This window comes from Helianthus annuus, chromosome 4 (genome assembly GCF_002127325.2).
Source record: "Helianthus annuus cultivar XRQ/B chromosome 4, HanXRQr2.0-SUNRISE, whole genome shotgun sequence".
Taxonomy (NCBI): Eukaryota; Viridiplantae; Streptophyta; class Magnoliopsida; order Asterales; family Asteraceae; genus Helianthus; species Helianthus annuus.
The window spans coordinates 2,255,450-2,272,070 of record NC_035436.2 but is presented as its reverse complement, the minus strand read 5'-3'; the positions used below and the strand labels follow the sequence as shown (position 1 = coordinate 2,272,070).

Genomic DNA, 16,621 nt, shown 5'->3' with positions numbered 1-16,621 from the left:
ATAATCCCGTGTGCACCCGCGATTATACTGATCGTCGCATGATCCACATAGCTTGTACTAGTTATGTATGAATCAAGGTATACATGAATTTGAAAATAAGAATGTGTACGTAGAAGAATGTCGTATGTAAGCATGTTTATGTTTAAGCATGTATGGGACCTACGTAAGCGAATCCCTCGGATTACGCTCGCGTATAGGTACGAATGTACGAATCATGAGTAAGGATGAAAGTATGAGCATAAGTTTAAGTATGAATACGCATGAATGTATGAGCATAAACATAAAACGTGTAAGTAGTATGTGTACAAGTAGAAGCGTAAAACGTATAAGTAGTATGTGTATGAGTACAAGCATAAAACGTATGAACATAGGTGTAGGTATGAAAAATAAATATTGCGTATATGGTGTACGTTGAGACATTGCGGAGAAAAAAAAAGGTTAAGTATGTAGATACGAACGATATAAATGATGTTATCACGAGATATCGTCTAAAATGTGTATGATGATGTGCATGTATAGTTGTTTAAACAAAACGTTGAGTTTGTTGAATCAAAATTAGATTGAGCTTGGTTTGAAAGGTAGAATATAGTTTGTATATGTAAAGGAACATAAAGTACTCATTGGTAATGCTTAACGTATTTTGTAATGATTGAAATGCTACTTTTGTTAAAAAAAAAAGGAGTTCACGTATGTTGAAAATTGTCGGTCCCCATGAAGTCTTCTAGCCCACGTGTTTTGAAATTTGGATGACGAGTTAAGCGTTGTAGAGAAGGTTTTTTTTTTTTTAAATAACGGGTTTGTTTCATTTGCATCAAAACATGAAATTTTGAACTTTGAAAGTTCTTGTGAAAATGTCGACCCTTAGAAAAGAAATCTAATAAAAGAACTTAGTGATTGTTTAAAAATAATTTTAACAAAGGATTTATTGATGTTGGAAAGAGTATTTGGTAAAACGATCATATAACATCTATGAGGTCTTATAAGTAATTGAGAAAGGTTAGTTTGATTTCGATTAAGAGTGGAAGTCTCTAGTATGATGATATAATGTGAACGTGTTTCAGTTAATAAATCAGATGTGAAGTTCATGGGCAAGAGATTCATTAGACCGATTAAATTGATAGGTAGCATTTCGTAAGGTTTGGAAATTCATGTAGTAAAACGGTAAAGACATGATTAAGAATCTCGTGTATATGATTTTAGTGAAAATGGATGATAGAATAAGAAGTACGTTTGATAAACAATGTATTTTGAAATCGGTATAAGTAGGTATTTTGAATAATGATAAATGATTTAGGTATAAAACATGATTGGGTTTGCATAATAAAATATTTTGAAAGAGAAGTTTTGGGTAACGGTCACCTAAGTAAGGGAATCACCCCTAACTCGTTGGTGAGGTCGTTTTAAGGGAAGAGGGGTGGAGTCAATCGTCAAGGTAAGGAAGTCACTCCAATCTCGATGATACCTCTCCACTAGTTGTTGCAAGGAATATGAATTTAAATTATATGAAAATCATGCATATATAAATGTATCAAAAAGGTTCGATATGTTGTGCGTGTGAAAAGAGAAATCAAAGGTAAACTCGAGGTTGAAAGATTGCATCGTATAAAATGAACAATAGAAACACATGTTTGACCAAAGTTTGGAGTGTTCCAAATGGAACTTTGACTAACCAAAGTGGTCGAAAAGTCTTTTGAATTTGAGGAGCATGCTTTGGCCTAATAGGTAAAATACTCTCGCCGACAAGTCGGTTAACGGTATTTACCCTTCCGGTTACTACATGTCCCAAATCAATCGAAATTTCGAGACTTGGCGGGATTTATGAAAAATCAAGGAGTGGAACTAGTCGACAAGGTGCGGGTTTCACCCCTATCTTGACGATTTCGTATCCTAAGTGTGGTTGGTACTCGTCGGGTCAAAATTTAAATTTCGACATGTTGACGAGGGTCCACTAGAATTTGAAATTTGAGATTTGCCATTTAGATGTGGATTTCACTCCTAGCTCAATGGCGATATCTCGTGTAAAAAGAAGGATAGATAGATTGAGAGTCGTTCACTAAATTGTGGGTTTCACGCCTATTTTGGTGAATTCGTCTCATTTGTACAATATGAGTGTTGTCGGATTTAGAATAATCGAGTAAAATGCATGAGGGAAGTGTGTGTTGAAGGAAATACACAAGCAAGTATAAACACATAAGAAAGCATCTCAAGAATGGTACTTAAATAATGAAATGATAAAACAAGTGTTAACACATAATAGAACAAGCTTTAATGCGTACGAATAACATGTCAAATATTACACATGAGTAACATACATGTTTAAAAGAGCATAAATAAGTAACAAATAAGGTATCATGTAGTAGTCCAAGCAAAGCATACGAATAAGGCTCTAAAACTATAGACTAGGTGAAAGCATTCCTACTTTTCCTAATTCCCTATAGTTATGGCTCTGATACCAATCTGTCACACCCCAACCAATGGCGGAAACATCGGGATGAGACGAAGTGTGAAGATTGCTCGAGACATCATAACGCTATTTGTGCCAATAATTTAATAATCCAAATTTCATTTCCAAAATAAATGTCAAAACATTACAAGAAAAGCAAATAACAACATTGTTCAACATAACATAAACAAAATTGATACAACACTTTAAACCTAAACGTCTAAGTGAGTATTTAGGCATCTTTGCTATCCGTTTTCATTTGATCATCATCAACCTGTAACATGTTTAAAAATACAATTCAATGCAAAGCAAAGGCGAGTATACAAGTTTGGTACATACATAGCATAAGATAAAAGTGTGAACAATTCCTCATGGCAAGCATATGATTCAAGATAAACCTTAAATATGGCATGTGTCTAACATATCAAACCAAGAAAACGCAATATGCTCAAGACATAACCTCAAGTTTACGGGCGGGTCGTTAATCCTATAGCGCTACATATGTCAAGGTTTGGCTCATACGAAGTTAATGATAAGTTCAACACATAAGAATAACCCAAGTTTAAAGTATCAAGTCATCACGTATACAAGCATGTTATAGGAACGTTCATGTGTTTAACAAAGTGTTCATGTGTAAGTTAATAGGTAAACATGTTACACCCCAAAAGTGGTAAAAGTAAAAAGGGGGAAATACGAGTATACTCACAAAGTTTGCATATGTTTTCCGATTATCCAATTGTTGACGAGTAGAGATTTAGAGTCCGAATGTATAAGGGTTAAAGTTCAAGTATGTTTAGAGTCGAGATTCGGTGTTTAAAACAACATAAAAATAAGATATGAGAATAACATGGAAAATAATCATTTAGTACATATGATGCTTGTTCTTGACACTAGGAAACTCGAAGGAGTTTAAATGTTTTCATGGAACAAGGTTCCATTAGAATCGTGACAAGTTATCATAGTCTAGGATGATGTAATCTAGTACCCCGACATATGAACACTAGTTCATCATCAAAGATTCGATTATTCGAATAATATATTTAGGTTATATAATATATGTCCAATAGTTCAAGCATGAGGTAGAAGATTAAAATCTTCATTTTGGTACCTCTAAATGTCATAGAAGTCATGTAGGAGGTAGGAAGATCAAGTCTTCCATTTAGGCACCTCTATGTGTTCACCACTACACTTGATGTAAAAAAAAACAACCAAGGAGGGTCATGAACATACAATAAAGAATAAGAAATATACACACTAATTAAGAGAAATCATCAAATCATGTGAGGATTGTATGTTTGGACAACCCAAGTTGTTCCATAATCACTCATGTATCAAAGACAAAGTTTGACATGACTTGTGGGTTAAAAACCCTAAACAAAACACCAAGTTTATGAGGTTTAATCCTCTGATTTTAAATGTCTCAACCTTGTTTTTAAGCTTAACCAACCATGGGATAAGTTGTAAGCATTAGGACATAGGTATGAGATGTGTTAGACACAAGTTGCATAGGTTTAAACAAGTTTTTGATGAACATAAAAACAAACAGAAAGTTTATGGACTATTTCGGGGCATTTCCAGGTCTGATTTCTCCAAGGAGAAGTCTAGGAATCGAACCCCATGATTATACAAGCAAGTAGGAAAAAGAATCGAGTGAATCGGATAAGAATTGAGTGAGTTATGCTCATTTTCGTGAAGGCGTGTCAATCTACTCGAACCCTTGCTTTCAGCTACGGTTTGGTGGATGTTTTGTGAGTTTTTAGGGTTGCAAAAGTGGTAGGGAGGCTGGTTATAAGGGGTATTTATAGGGGGAAGGATTAGGGTTTCAATGGGTTGGGCTTTGGAAGTGTTTAAAAGGGGTTACACCTTGAAACTAGCCCACAAAACCCAACTATATGGGCTGAATTTTGCTGAATTGGGGCTGCCATATTTCTTTATTTTTTTATTTTTTTAAAACAGTATAATGAGTAATTTTGTTAGTTAAGTTGTGTAATAATGTGCAACAATGTTTCCCCTAACTTGTAACAAGGTGAAATGTGAAATAAAACATGATTTAACTAGGTAAAAAGTGTAATGTACAAGTTTTATTTACGAAGCAAGTTCCGTATTTTACAACGATTACAATGAAAGAATGGTTATAAGAACACAAGATTTCCAAAGTTAGAATTTCACGTAAGGTTTCTAAATGTAGGAAGTTTGAAAACGCAGGGCGTTACAGGAATCATGGCCTTATCTTCGTCTTCAAAGATGACCACTCCCACAAGTAAGTGTCTCTAACTTGGTATCTATATTTACGTTATGATTGAATAAACATGATTAGGTTCTATATTTTGACCCATATTTATAGATATAATCAACATGTGGTATCAGAGCAGTGTTAGTGTTGATTATGTCAATTCAATCAAGAAATTTGATGTTGATAATTTGTTCTTGATGATCGTTTTAAGTTCCTTAATCGTACCAAAAAAAAGGAATAAAATTACCACTGCCATAAACATATGTTTCCTAATTATCAATTCATATTGTTTTCTGGTTTTAGTAATATAATATATGATGATGGAATCTTACATTATTTGATCGTCCATTATATAAATCAATTTAATAATATCATAGGTAAAATTAGATGGAACATTTTAGTTTCCTGAATTCATTATGTGGATTCATGAACGTTTTATTTGAGTTATTTTACAACTAATTCCATTGATTTGACATGAGAGTTTTATGTAATATTGGATTAATGAAAGTAATGCAATTTAAAATCTTTTGCAATGAGGATGAACTTATAATTAATAATTTTCAATGCACTTGATTATGTATTCATGCATTCTTGAATTAATCGGTTACAAAGTCCTCATGAATTAATGTTTGAATTTAATGATTGCAATTAATGAATTGATTATAGAAATTCTAGACTATAATCCATGAACTGAATAGTTGATTTTGTGCCTAAATGTTTGTACACTTAAAGCCCTTTATATGCAACTTTTATGTGAGATTCTTATTTTGCGAATGGCCCAACTTTAATTTATACCATTTTATGTGATTATGTGTATTGTTGGATAATGAAACCAACAACGAATTGTTTGATGATGCACATAATAAATTATCAGCCTAATTTACATAAATATTTCATTTCTGGCCCAAAGGTATTATGTTATATTTATGTGCTTTACGTTATTATTTATGTGTGTTCATGATACATGAATTTTGGTCAAAGCCAAAGCGAAACTAGAGTTCATGTAGAACATTGAGACAGTCTATATTTATGTGTGTTCATAATATGTGAATTATGGTCAAAGCCAAAGCGAAGCCAGAGTTCATGTAGAACACTAAAGACGGTCTATTATTTATATCGTTCATAATGCTGAATTTTGGTCAAAGCCAAAGCGAAGCCAAAATTTAGGTAGAACATTAAGCCGAGGTTTATTATTTTTTCATCGTTCATAATGCGTGAATTTTGGTCAAAGCGAAGCCAAAATTCAGGCAGAACATTAAGTTGGTTTTATTTATTTATGTTCATAATACATGAAATTTGGTCAAAGCCAAAGCGAAACCAAATTTCATGTAGAACAATAAGTCAGTTTATTATGTATGTTCATAATACATAAATTTTGGTCAAAGCCAAAGCAAAGCCAGATTTATTATAGAACAGCAAGACAATTTGTTATTTATGTACGTTCTCTGAATTTTGGTCAAAGCCAAAGCGAAGCAAAAATTCAGGTAGAATCTTAAATTAATCTGTTGGTGTTATAGTAGACTATATCTTCAATATAATAATTTGTGTATGCCTTACTTGATTACCTCATAATGTAAATCACTCCAAGCTTCTTCTTAGGTTTGTATCTCATCTATTTCATCCACTCTAATTTCAAAACCTAAAATGTTTTGCTTACTAAAGAGTTTCAACAAAATTTGCTCTTGTTGAATTGTTAATTATTTCTTAAGATATGATAATCCTACTGCTCTTTCTGATAAAAAGTATTACAGAAGAAAACTAGAGCATGACTAGTGGGATAAGTCAACCATTATATCTCTTATGATAATCAAGAACTCATTTCATTATTGCTATCATAGGAGCTATTCTAGATTCTAAATTTCCTAAGACTAATTTGTTTTTTTTTGGAAGAATCAAAATAACTCTTAAGCCGCATGCATTACTCTAGATTCTTACTATAAAGTTTGTGGCATATGTGAATACATTATAATGTACAATACCATGACCCATAATTTAAAGGTTTACACATGGAAATCATTACACTTTTCCGGTGCATTACATATAACTTTTCCATTAATACCATAAGTTTTCTTAAGAATCAACTATAACACTCAAGAGTACCAAAGGAAAATGAGTGTGTTGATTAGCAGCATATGTACAGGAAAGGGAATGCATGAAACTGGAAAATTAGATGATGTTCATCTCACCGCCACTAAACCTGAAAAGAAGATACTTTTAAGATTCAGAGATAGTGTACAACTACTACTTCCAGCTATAAGTTTCTTCAAAGGAAAGTCTCACAGCAGGTTTATGCCATTAAACTAGGCATGAGCATCGAGACTATCCATAATTTAATGAAACAGCTAGCTAAGATAAGTAGTAAGATATTTATGATATTTAAGTCTGCTAATGGTAATATTCTAACCAACATATGACCGGTTGATTCTAGTTCTATGTGTTTCCTTACCAGAAATCAACAAATAATTAATATGAAAGTTAGTGGCAAAATTTTATGTTAAGACTATAAGAACCATAATAAATTGTTATATAATTGGGCTTAATGATACCTTATATATTCTGTAGATTATTCGGAATTTAGTATCAATATAAAAGCTGCATTATGACAGTTGTGAGGTTTGTATGGTTAAAACAAAGTCACTTTTACCTTAAACTCTCATATTATTTGTTATCTCAATCTGGATAGAAACCTTATAAGATAGAACTTGATGATGCTACATTTTTCACAACCTTTGTTATCATGAAAATGAAAATTTAACAAAAGAAAAATGAGACTTACAAATTCCATCCATTAAGACCACATTTCATGAGAAATCATGACTAGGTTAATGAAGGATGAAATATTATCAAATCTCATTCTTAGTGACTTATGAGCATGTGTTATAAGCCTTAATATTTAAATGGCTAAGGGAATAAATTAAGTTCCATTAGAAGTTATATTTCATTGGAACTTATCCCAAAATGGAATATTCAGACATAATTCATTTATCATAATATTTACTTGTATTGTCTTATATGAATTAAGGTATTAAAGAAATTAATTCATATATACTATGTTTCCTTCTAAATATGTCCCCAAAATTTTTTATAACATATGGACATTAAGGAAATCAAGTCTAACATATATGACATGTTCCCACAGCACATACATCATTGAAACTTATCTTGTAGCATTCCTACAGATCTAAAAGGTTAGTGGGAGTATTAAGTGTCTTAATCTTAATTTGCGAGAGTTGCAAGAGGTGGGGGAGTGAAAACTTGTTATTACCTCAATTTGCACCTCTTGTACAAGACATTGCTCCTTCACAACTTTTCTCTTTAAGAATATACTGCTACTCTAACAAAAGTTTCATTGTTGCTTAAACGTGGGCACACTCAGATTTCTTGCCAAAATTGTAATCCTCAAACAGAGAAACTACAACATTTGTTTCTTTATTAGAATTTATTGGTCTTTTAATGTTGACCATAAGCATACTAAATTGTTAAAGATTTCTAAGTCAGTGGAAGCAGTAAAAGTCCTTATCAGGACTTGCCAGAAGTGCAAGAGGCGGGGGGAAGAGACCTATTAAATTTTACTCCGATTACACCTCTTCCACACTATACTGCACCAACTCTTACACACTTAGAATCTTGAAAGTGATAACAACTTAATAAAGAGTTAATCCATAAAACTGAAACTCATAATACAACCCAATAATCAACTTCGGAGGTCATCTAGGTTTAACTTTGATGATTATGTATCCTCCTTGACTTAAGTTGAAATGGATATTGGAAGGTTTATTGGTCCTACTTCCTCTAATTAAGCCATCAGCATCAATCAATTTTCTAAATGGAATAAGAATTGTTATTAGCAAATTTGATTTTAACGTTTAGGATTTGGTTGAATTACCTAAGGGTGTTCATCACTAAACAAAATCTGAATGCAAACGTTAAGACGCTAAAAGTATGATTGATTGTTAAAGGTTATGCTTAGAAGAAAATTATTTATCAAAGAATCATCTTACCTTTCTTACAAAATGTTTATTTGAGAATCAATGTTGTTCTAGTGGCTTATAATCATTTAGAGCTACATTATATGAACATTAAAACAACTTTCCTTAAACAAAAACTTACATGTTCATAAAACAATCTGAAAGTTCTAAAATGAAGGCCAAGAACACTTACTTTGTAAGTCAATTAATTCCATGTATGGGTTTAAGGCGAACATAAAAAATGTGATGAAATCTTAATGCATTTTTTCATCAAGAATTAAGTGGATTTATGTACCTACCTCAAGATGAGTGGGAGCAACTAATGTAAACTTGTCCTTATATAGATAGCACTTTTTGGATAAGTATAAGTTGCACAAGTCAAATAATTTCTCACACATATTTTGATATAATGAATCTCAGAGATATCACTTACGCGAGAGATATCAAAATATACCGAGATAGACTCAACGGGACATTAGTTTCGTCCCATAAGATTTACTCTAAAGCGGGCTCTTACATGTGTAACAAACAATATAGCTCTCCTTTAGATGATAAAATGATAAAAGATATTACTTCCTTATGCTTCGTTAATTAGAAGCCTTACGAAGGTTCAAGTCTATACTCGTTTAAATATTGCTCACATTGATGAACATTAAACCACTCTAGATTATTGTGAAGCATCTTACGATATCTTTAAGAAACGAGAAAGACTATAAAGAAGAGGTTGATTATTCTTACCTTGATTTTGTAATATTCAAAAGAACCTAAAAGTCAATTTGGGGTAATCCTTATGTTTGCAGACAAATTTATCTTATGGAGGAGTCATAAGAAACTGTTAACAACAACCTAAATTATAATGACATATTATGTTGTTAATTAACAACGCAATTGTCACTAAATGTTGTTGAAATTTTATCAGTAGACTCATAAACTTATTAACTCCATATAAATACTATATTGAAGACTTACTGTGAAAAGTCAGCTACCTTATTTCCTCGAACAGTAACAGTTCGAGAGGTACTGCATTAAACTTCGATACAAAATTATTGTTCGTTTATGAACAAGAAGAGGAAACTAATTATTTGTATCGAATACATTACATTCATGATATGCTTGCGGATCCGATAACTAAGGTCTACACCCAAAGTCTTTTTAAGAGTTCATAATAAAGACGGGTTTTACTAAAGGCCTTACATAATAGCATATCGTACATATGAATGATTAGTAATTATTTTTCCTCAATTACACAATTTGTTTGTCTATAAATACGTATGTGCACCTGATGACGTATAGACAAGAATTATACAAATTAATTTCAAAGGGCTTACCTTAGTCATTTTGGTCTTAAATTTACGTATGTTTTGATTTGGGGTTGTAACATGATTAATGGGGGTCTTGAGTTGACAGTAACTCAATGACTGTATTTTTCTGTTGCAATTTCAATTTGAAACATTGATTAATGTTTTAACTTGGCCAAACTTACTTATACTTATCACAAATCATCACTCGGCCAAGTGGGAGAATGTTAGAAATAACCCGTTGATGTGGCCTTAGGGATCATTTGGTAACATTACCAATATGACATAACTAGTCCCCGACAATTACTTGATGGTAGTAATTGTAATTATTGATTAGTATTAAGGGGCAATTATGATTTCCCTTTAGGTACCATTAATAGAGAAAACATAGAGTTTTATAACGGATTACCATTCATGACCATTATTCATTGATCTTTATATATTGATAACAAGTGGTGATCAAAACTCTAGAGTAGAACACCAATACTAAGAATTCTCTCTAAGGTGATCCATCAACCCAAGGTACCATAACGGGAATCATGGCCTTATCTTCGTCTTCAAAGATGACCACTCCCACAAGTAAGTGCCTCTAACTTGGTATCTATATTTACGTTATGATTGAATAAACATGATTAGGTTCTATATTTTGACCCATATTTATAGATATAATCAACAGATTATCTTATAATGTCTCTCGCCCTTTTTAACTTGATTATCGTGAATAAAAGTTGTTTTCGAGTATTTTTGTGTAGGATTAATTTCATAATAATGTCTCTCGCCCTTTTTAACTTGATTATTGTGAATAAAAGTTGTTTTCGAGTATTTTTGTGCAGGATTAATTTCATAATATTGTATCTACCTTTCAAAACTCTAAATATATCATATTGACCCGTTCCATAGTGAATAAAATCATATAAGCTGCTTAAAACAATCTGTTTTACTGAATGAATGAGTTGGAAAACGATGTTATTACTGTGAATCATCTCAATGGTATATATAAGATGTTTAGCTTACTTATGTTTTTTTAGAGTAAACTGCCATTTTGGTCCCTATGGTTTGGGCACTTTTGCCATTTTAGTCCAAATTTCAAACTTTTTAAATATGGGTCCCTGTGGTTTCACTTTTATTGCCATTTTGGTCCAAAATTCAAAAACTCTCATTTTTTACTGTTCCAACATGCCTATTTTGTCTTTTTATGCAAGGGTATTTTTGTCCAAGTGTTTTTCATTTAAAATTTTGTTAATTATAAAACTAAATTAAATACCCTTATTAATTCCCGTTTCCCTATTTACATCATCTTCAACCCCCAAATCTGAACTCAGTCTCTCTCTCTCTCTCCCATGTCTCTCTCTAAACTCACCAGCTTAACATCCATCATCTAACACAGTATCATCTCCGTTAATCACACCTCTAAACAAAAGACCCAAATGGATCGGAACCGGACGGAGAGTCCGGTGTACACCCGACAGTGGAGCAACACCGGTTCATCTTCTCCGGCGATGTCACCGGTGAACAGTTAGAGATATAAACAAAGAGTTTCGTTTCTCCGGTGAACAGTTAGAGAGAGAAACGAAGGGTTCCGCTTGTACTGGAATCACCCACCACCACCGTCTCCCCTCCACCACGACATACCCACCACCACCGCCCCCCTCCACCACCGTACACCCTCCACCACCGTACACCCACCACCACCGTACACCCTCAATACCACAGCCTCTACCCTCAGCCGGCATTGAAGCCCTAGTACGCCGCCTATATCCTCAGATCTAGTATCAGAAACCGCATAAATCCACCTAAAAACGCACAGGTAGTTGTCGTCATCTAACAAACCATTATTTTCACATCGAAACTCTTTCAATCCCTGTTTTCTCTGCCAAATAAACCCCCATTGCCGATAAAACCATGATTGCTGACAGTTGCATATCTGTTTGTTATCGAAAATTGAAGGATTGCAAGTCTGGGATCTTTGCGATTGAACATTCAGAGATGAAGTTGTTGCTTGATAGTAGTTACAAAGAGAGAGAGAGAGAGAGGATGTGTATGAGAGAGACAGGTTTAGTTGTTTATATATAATTTGATTAGTTATATATTTATTTTTAATTAATAATTAATAATTAGTTATAATAAAAATATAATGACCAAAATGCCCCTGAAAAAAAGGACAAAACAATCAGATTTCAACAGTCAAAATAGAGGGATTTTGGATTTTGGACTAAAATGTCAATAAAAGTGAAACCACAGGGACCCAAATTAAAAAAGTTTGAGATTTGCACTAAAATGGCAAAAGTGCCCAAACAACAGGGACCAAAATGACAGTTTACTCTTTTTTTTAATATATAGAAGTGTATATATTAATATATAGACAATAAACACTATGAAATTGCCCCTTGTGTAAAACTATTTTTTTTAAGATTAACCATAATACCTTATCTTGGTTGGTGTAGGTTTGCATGCAGTTTACTTCGTCAGGGCATGAAGCAAATATGTATATCAACAAATGTCGACATTCTAAAACAAGATTCCAAAAAGGTATGTATTATAGTTATTAAATTAAATTGCTGAACTGATTGAAATAAGAACAAACTTTACAATTTTACTTAACTACATAGGTAGTTAAAGAAAAACCATCTTTTATGTGATTTTATATTAAGCGCAGTTAATAGTTATTATCATTTACTGACTAGACTATAAAAAGAGTAAATAGGATATATTTAGGGGTAAATATAATAGGGGAATTGGCCTATAATAATCTCAACTAGAGGTCATTGGCCATTGACAATCCCACCTTTGAATATTCCCCACACCAGTCCCACATTTAACCTATTTTTCCTACACTGATCCCCCGTTAAAAATAACTTAACGGAGTGAAGCTTTTTTTCCAAATTACAAATAGATTTTTAGGGCTTTTGATCAGAATGACGATACAGTCCATTGATGTAAAACTTACCTTGAAATGGTGCTCCAAATGACTTGATTTTTGTTAATTGAAAATTTAAACACCCGAATTGAAGTGCTGTTTTCATCGTTTGGAGCACCGTTTCGAGGTAAATTTTACATCAATGAACTCGTATCGCCGTTCTGATCAAAAACCGTAAAAAAACTGTTTGTAATTTGGAAAAACACATAACTCCGTTAAGTTTTTTTTAACGAGGGACCGGTGTAGGAAAAATAGGTGAAATGTGGGACTGGTGGGGGGAATATTTAAAGGTGGGACTGTCAATGGCTAATGACCTATAGTTGGAATTATTACAGGCCAATTCCCCAATATAATATTATAATATGATGAAATTAACATAATATTTAGATGGATATATACTAAATTTTGAACTTTAATAAGGATATTTGCAACTTTAATTTGATTTTTAGAATACAGTTAATTCTTAATTTCTTATTGTTATTTTTATTATGATCAGGCTGTGAAGGAGAACATTGAATTGCAAATCACTAATGCAACTCAAATGATTAAGCTTGAAAAGGACCCACACGCTGCATTTGCGTTGATTATCGATGGAAAGACTTTAACTTACGCTTTAGAGGAAGATTTGAAACATGATTTCTTGAATTTAGCCGTTGATTGTGCTTCTGTTATATGTTGTCGTGTTTCTCCTAAACAAAAAGCCATGGTAAGATCATGATACATAGATGCGTCATTTTAAATTATTATTTTTTTCTTAGTCTCTTATTGTCGTCTTGACATTAGGTTACAAGATTGGTGAAAGAAGGCACGGGGAAAACGACTTTAGCTATTGGAGACGGTGCGAATGATGTTGGAATGATTCAAGAAGCGGATATTGGTGTCGGAATAAGTGGTGTTGAAGGAATGCAGGTCTGTGTACGATGCATACACGCTTGGTTTTTTTTTTTTTTTTTTTTTTTTTTTTTTTTTTTTTTTTTTTTTTTTTGCAATTGGCTTACAAAGTTTATGATTATATGTGCAGGCTGTGATGGCTAGTGATTTTGCTATTGCGCAGTTTCGGTTTCTTGAGAGACTTCTAGTTGTACACGGTCACTAGTGTTATAAAAGAATTGCTCAAATGGTATATATCTACAGTTTCGGTTTCTTGAGTGGGACCCACAGTCACATCTTTGTTTCTTTAATGCTAAATAACGGTCACAAGAGAATGAGTTAAATGCCGAACAAAATGTGACTGTTATTTGTTAACGTATATATATTTTTGTTTATTACTAACAACGATTCTTTGCAACAGATATGCTATTTCTTCTATAAAAACATTGCGTTTGGGCTTACATTGTTCTACTTCGAGGCATTCACGGGCTTCTCGGGCCAATCAGTGTACGATGATTGGTATATGCTTTTATTCAATGTCGTTCTTACATCATTGCCCGTGATTGCACTTGGCGTTTTTGAACAAGATGTTTCTTCCGAAATCTGCTTACAGGTTAGCTTTTCATTCCTAAAGTACAATTAAAATGTCTCGTTAATTCGTATCCACACTTTTTATTTTTTCCCCTCAACTTTCAATAATGATATGTACACTCCCTCAACTTTCTAAAACTTCGTAATATGTCATTTTGACCCCTTTGAGTTTCTAAAGATTCATGTTTTCCCCCGTACTTTCATTCTTTAACTTGAAAATTTTATGTACGAGTCGGTATAAATTCAACTTGGTTTAACTTTATGTTCAAGTTGGTAAACTTTTTTCCGGAAACGAGTCAGGTCAAATATTATACGTTTTCATGCTTATAATACACACGTTTTTTTTTTTTTGGGAAAATGAGCTGGTTGAAATATAATATGTTTTCATGCTTTTTATATACCTTTTCGGTTGGTTTGCGTTTTGAGGTAAACTTTTTCGAAACAAGTCTTTTCAAATATGATACGTTTTCATTCGACGGTATAAATTCGAGTTACTGTCTGTTTCAACATCGCCGCAAATGAAACATGCTAAATGGGCCAATCATTTTATAAGTTTAGATACTCAAAATCAATTTACACGACTTGTTGTTGTTGTTATTATTATTATTATATAATGCTCGAATTAAATTGTTATTATCGTACAAAGTTGTTGTAACAGTGTAAAAATTTTATCATATATGTACATACTTACGCTTCTTTATGACCACTGCAGTTTCCAGCACTATATCAACAAGGACCAAAAAACCTATTTTTCGACTGGTACCGAATATTCAGGTGGATGGGAAACGGGCTGTATTGTTCGCTAATCGTCTTTTTCCTCAACATAATAATATTCTACGACCAAGCTTTTCGGGCAGGCGGGCAGACAGCCGACATGACCGTGTTGGGAACCGCGATGTTCACATGTGTCATCTACGCAGTAAACTGCCAAATCGCGCTCACGATGAGTCACTTCACTTGGATACAACACTTTCTAATCGGTTTCGGTATCATTGCATGGTACATGTTTCTAATACTATACGGTATGATGCCTCCGGAAAATTCTGGAAACGCTTTTAGAATCTTTGTGGAAGCACTTGCACCCGCCCCGTTATTCTGGTTGACCACGATTTTAGTGACGGTTGCGTGTAATCTCCCGTATTTGGCGCATATTTCTTTTCAAAGATCTTTTAGTCCAATGGATCATCATATTATTCAAGAAATTAAATATTATAAAAAAGACGTTGAGGATCGACATATGTGGACCCGCGAAAGATCAAAAGCTAGACAAGAAACGAAGATCGGGTTTACTGCACGAGTTGATGCAAAGATTAGACATTTTAAACAAATGTTGCGGAAGAAATTGTCGGTTTTGAGTCCTCGTGTTGCTTTGGCTGCAACAAGAACATAGTATTTTTTTTAATTTCTTTGGTCTTTTTTAAAGGTGTTAATCATGCTTATAGTTAAGTGTAGGGTTGTCTGTATTTTTTTTTTTAATTTTTTGGGTGATTCTGGTTTTTTGATTTGTTCTTGTAATATGGGCAAAGTATAGGGTGACATTGGTATGTTAGAATTTTACAAGGGCTGTTTTGCAAAGTGGAAATGGCTATTATTCACATGCGTTGACTTTGACTATTTTTTGCATTATTTCTTCTCTTTAACTATTTTGGAATTCTTTGAAAATTGTTTTGGACTTGACTATAATTGTTATAAGAGTAAACTGCATTTCCAACCCTGTTTAGAAAATTCGTCAATTTAACACCACGACGATTCATAAAAGCATCGATGTACCCCCTGCTGCATAAGCAGTCCACATCATCAAAACTTGACTTGCCACATAAGCTGTCCATTGTAGCAATACCTTGACTTTTTGCCACACAAGTAGTCTACGTCAGCAAAACTGATTGGGTTAACTTTTAGTTAGTACAGAAAAATAAGTTAAAAGTTGGGACTGTTGTCAGCCAATATATAAAAGTTGGAATTATTTAAATCTAATTTTTAATAGAATTTCACACGCAAATCTTTTGGGCCAATTGTCCGTTTCGACCAATGTAAAGATTACCCATAATGGTCTAAACCTTTTTCAACTTGTAACAGAATAGTTATAGCCGAGGATACCCAACTGAATTCACATCTTACTTTTTTAAATCTTGATGACCGGGGTAGCTCAAGTCTCAATAAAATGACTAAGAATACATAACAGTTTAAAGGGTTAAAAGGTTAAAGGGTTTAAAACCCGGGAACTAAGGCAAACAACAAAAGAACGTGTACAGTAATCAGTCACCACACTGATTACTTGTAAACTCTCCCAGCCGCAAAAGA

General features: G+C 33.2%; 1 protein-coding gene across 1 annotated transcript; it reads left to right on the top strand.

The window, feature by feature from the left end:
• The first annotated feature begins 12,389 nt into the window (after positions 1-12,389).
• LOC110935506 (probable phospholipid-transporting ATPase 5) lies at positions 12,390-14,290 on the top strand. Its single transcript, XM_022177882.2, has 5 exons — positions 12,390-12,471; positions 13,356-13,565; positions 13,643-13,768; positions 13,881-13,979; positions 14,151-14,290. The coding sequence occupies exons 1-4, from the start codon at positions 12,415-12,417 to the stop codon at positions 13,953-13,955; spliced, it is 468 nt and encodes a 155-aa protein (XP_022033574.1). The 5' UTR covers positions 12,390-12,414; the 3' UTR covers positions 13,956-13,979; positions 14,151-14,290.
• Positions 14,291-16,621: the final 2,331 nt, after the last annotated feature.

Excerpts from the sequence above, each read along its gene's own strand:
- LOC110935506 (XM_022177882.2), top strand. The coding sequence starts at position 12,415 with ATGAAGCAAATATGTATATCAACAAATGTCGACATTCTAAAACAAGAT. Across the intron at positions 13,566-13,642 it reads CTCCTAAACAAAAAGCCATG|GTTACAAGATTGGTGAAAGA; the intron begins GTAAGATCATGA and ends TCTTGACATTAG. Across the intron at positions 13,769-13,880 it reads GTGGTGTTGAAGGAATGCAG|GCTGTGATGGCTAGTGATTT; the intron begins GTCTGTGTACGA and ends TTATATGTGCAG.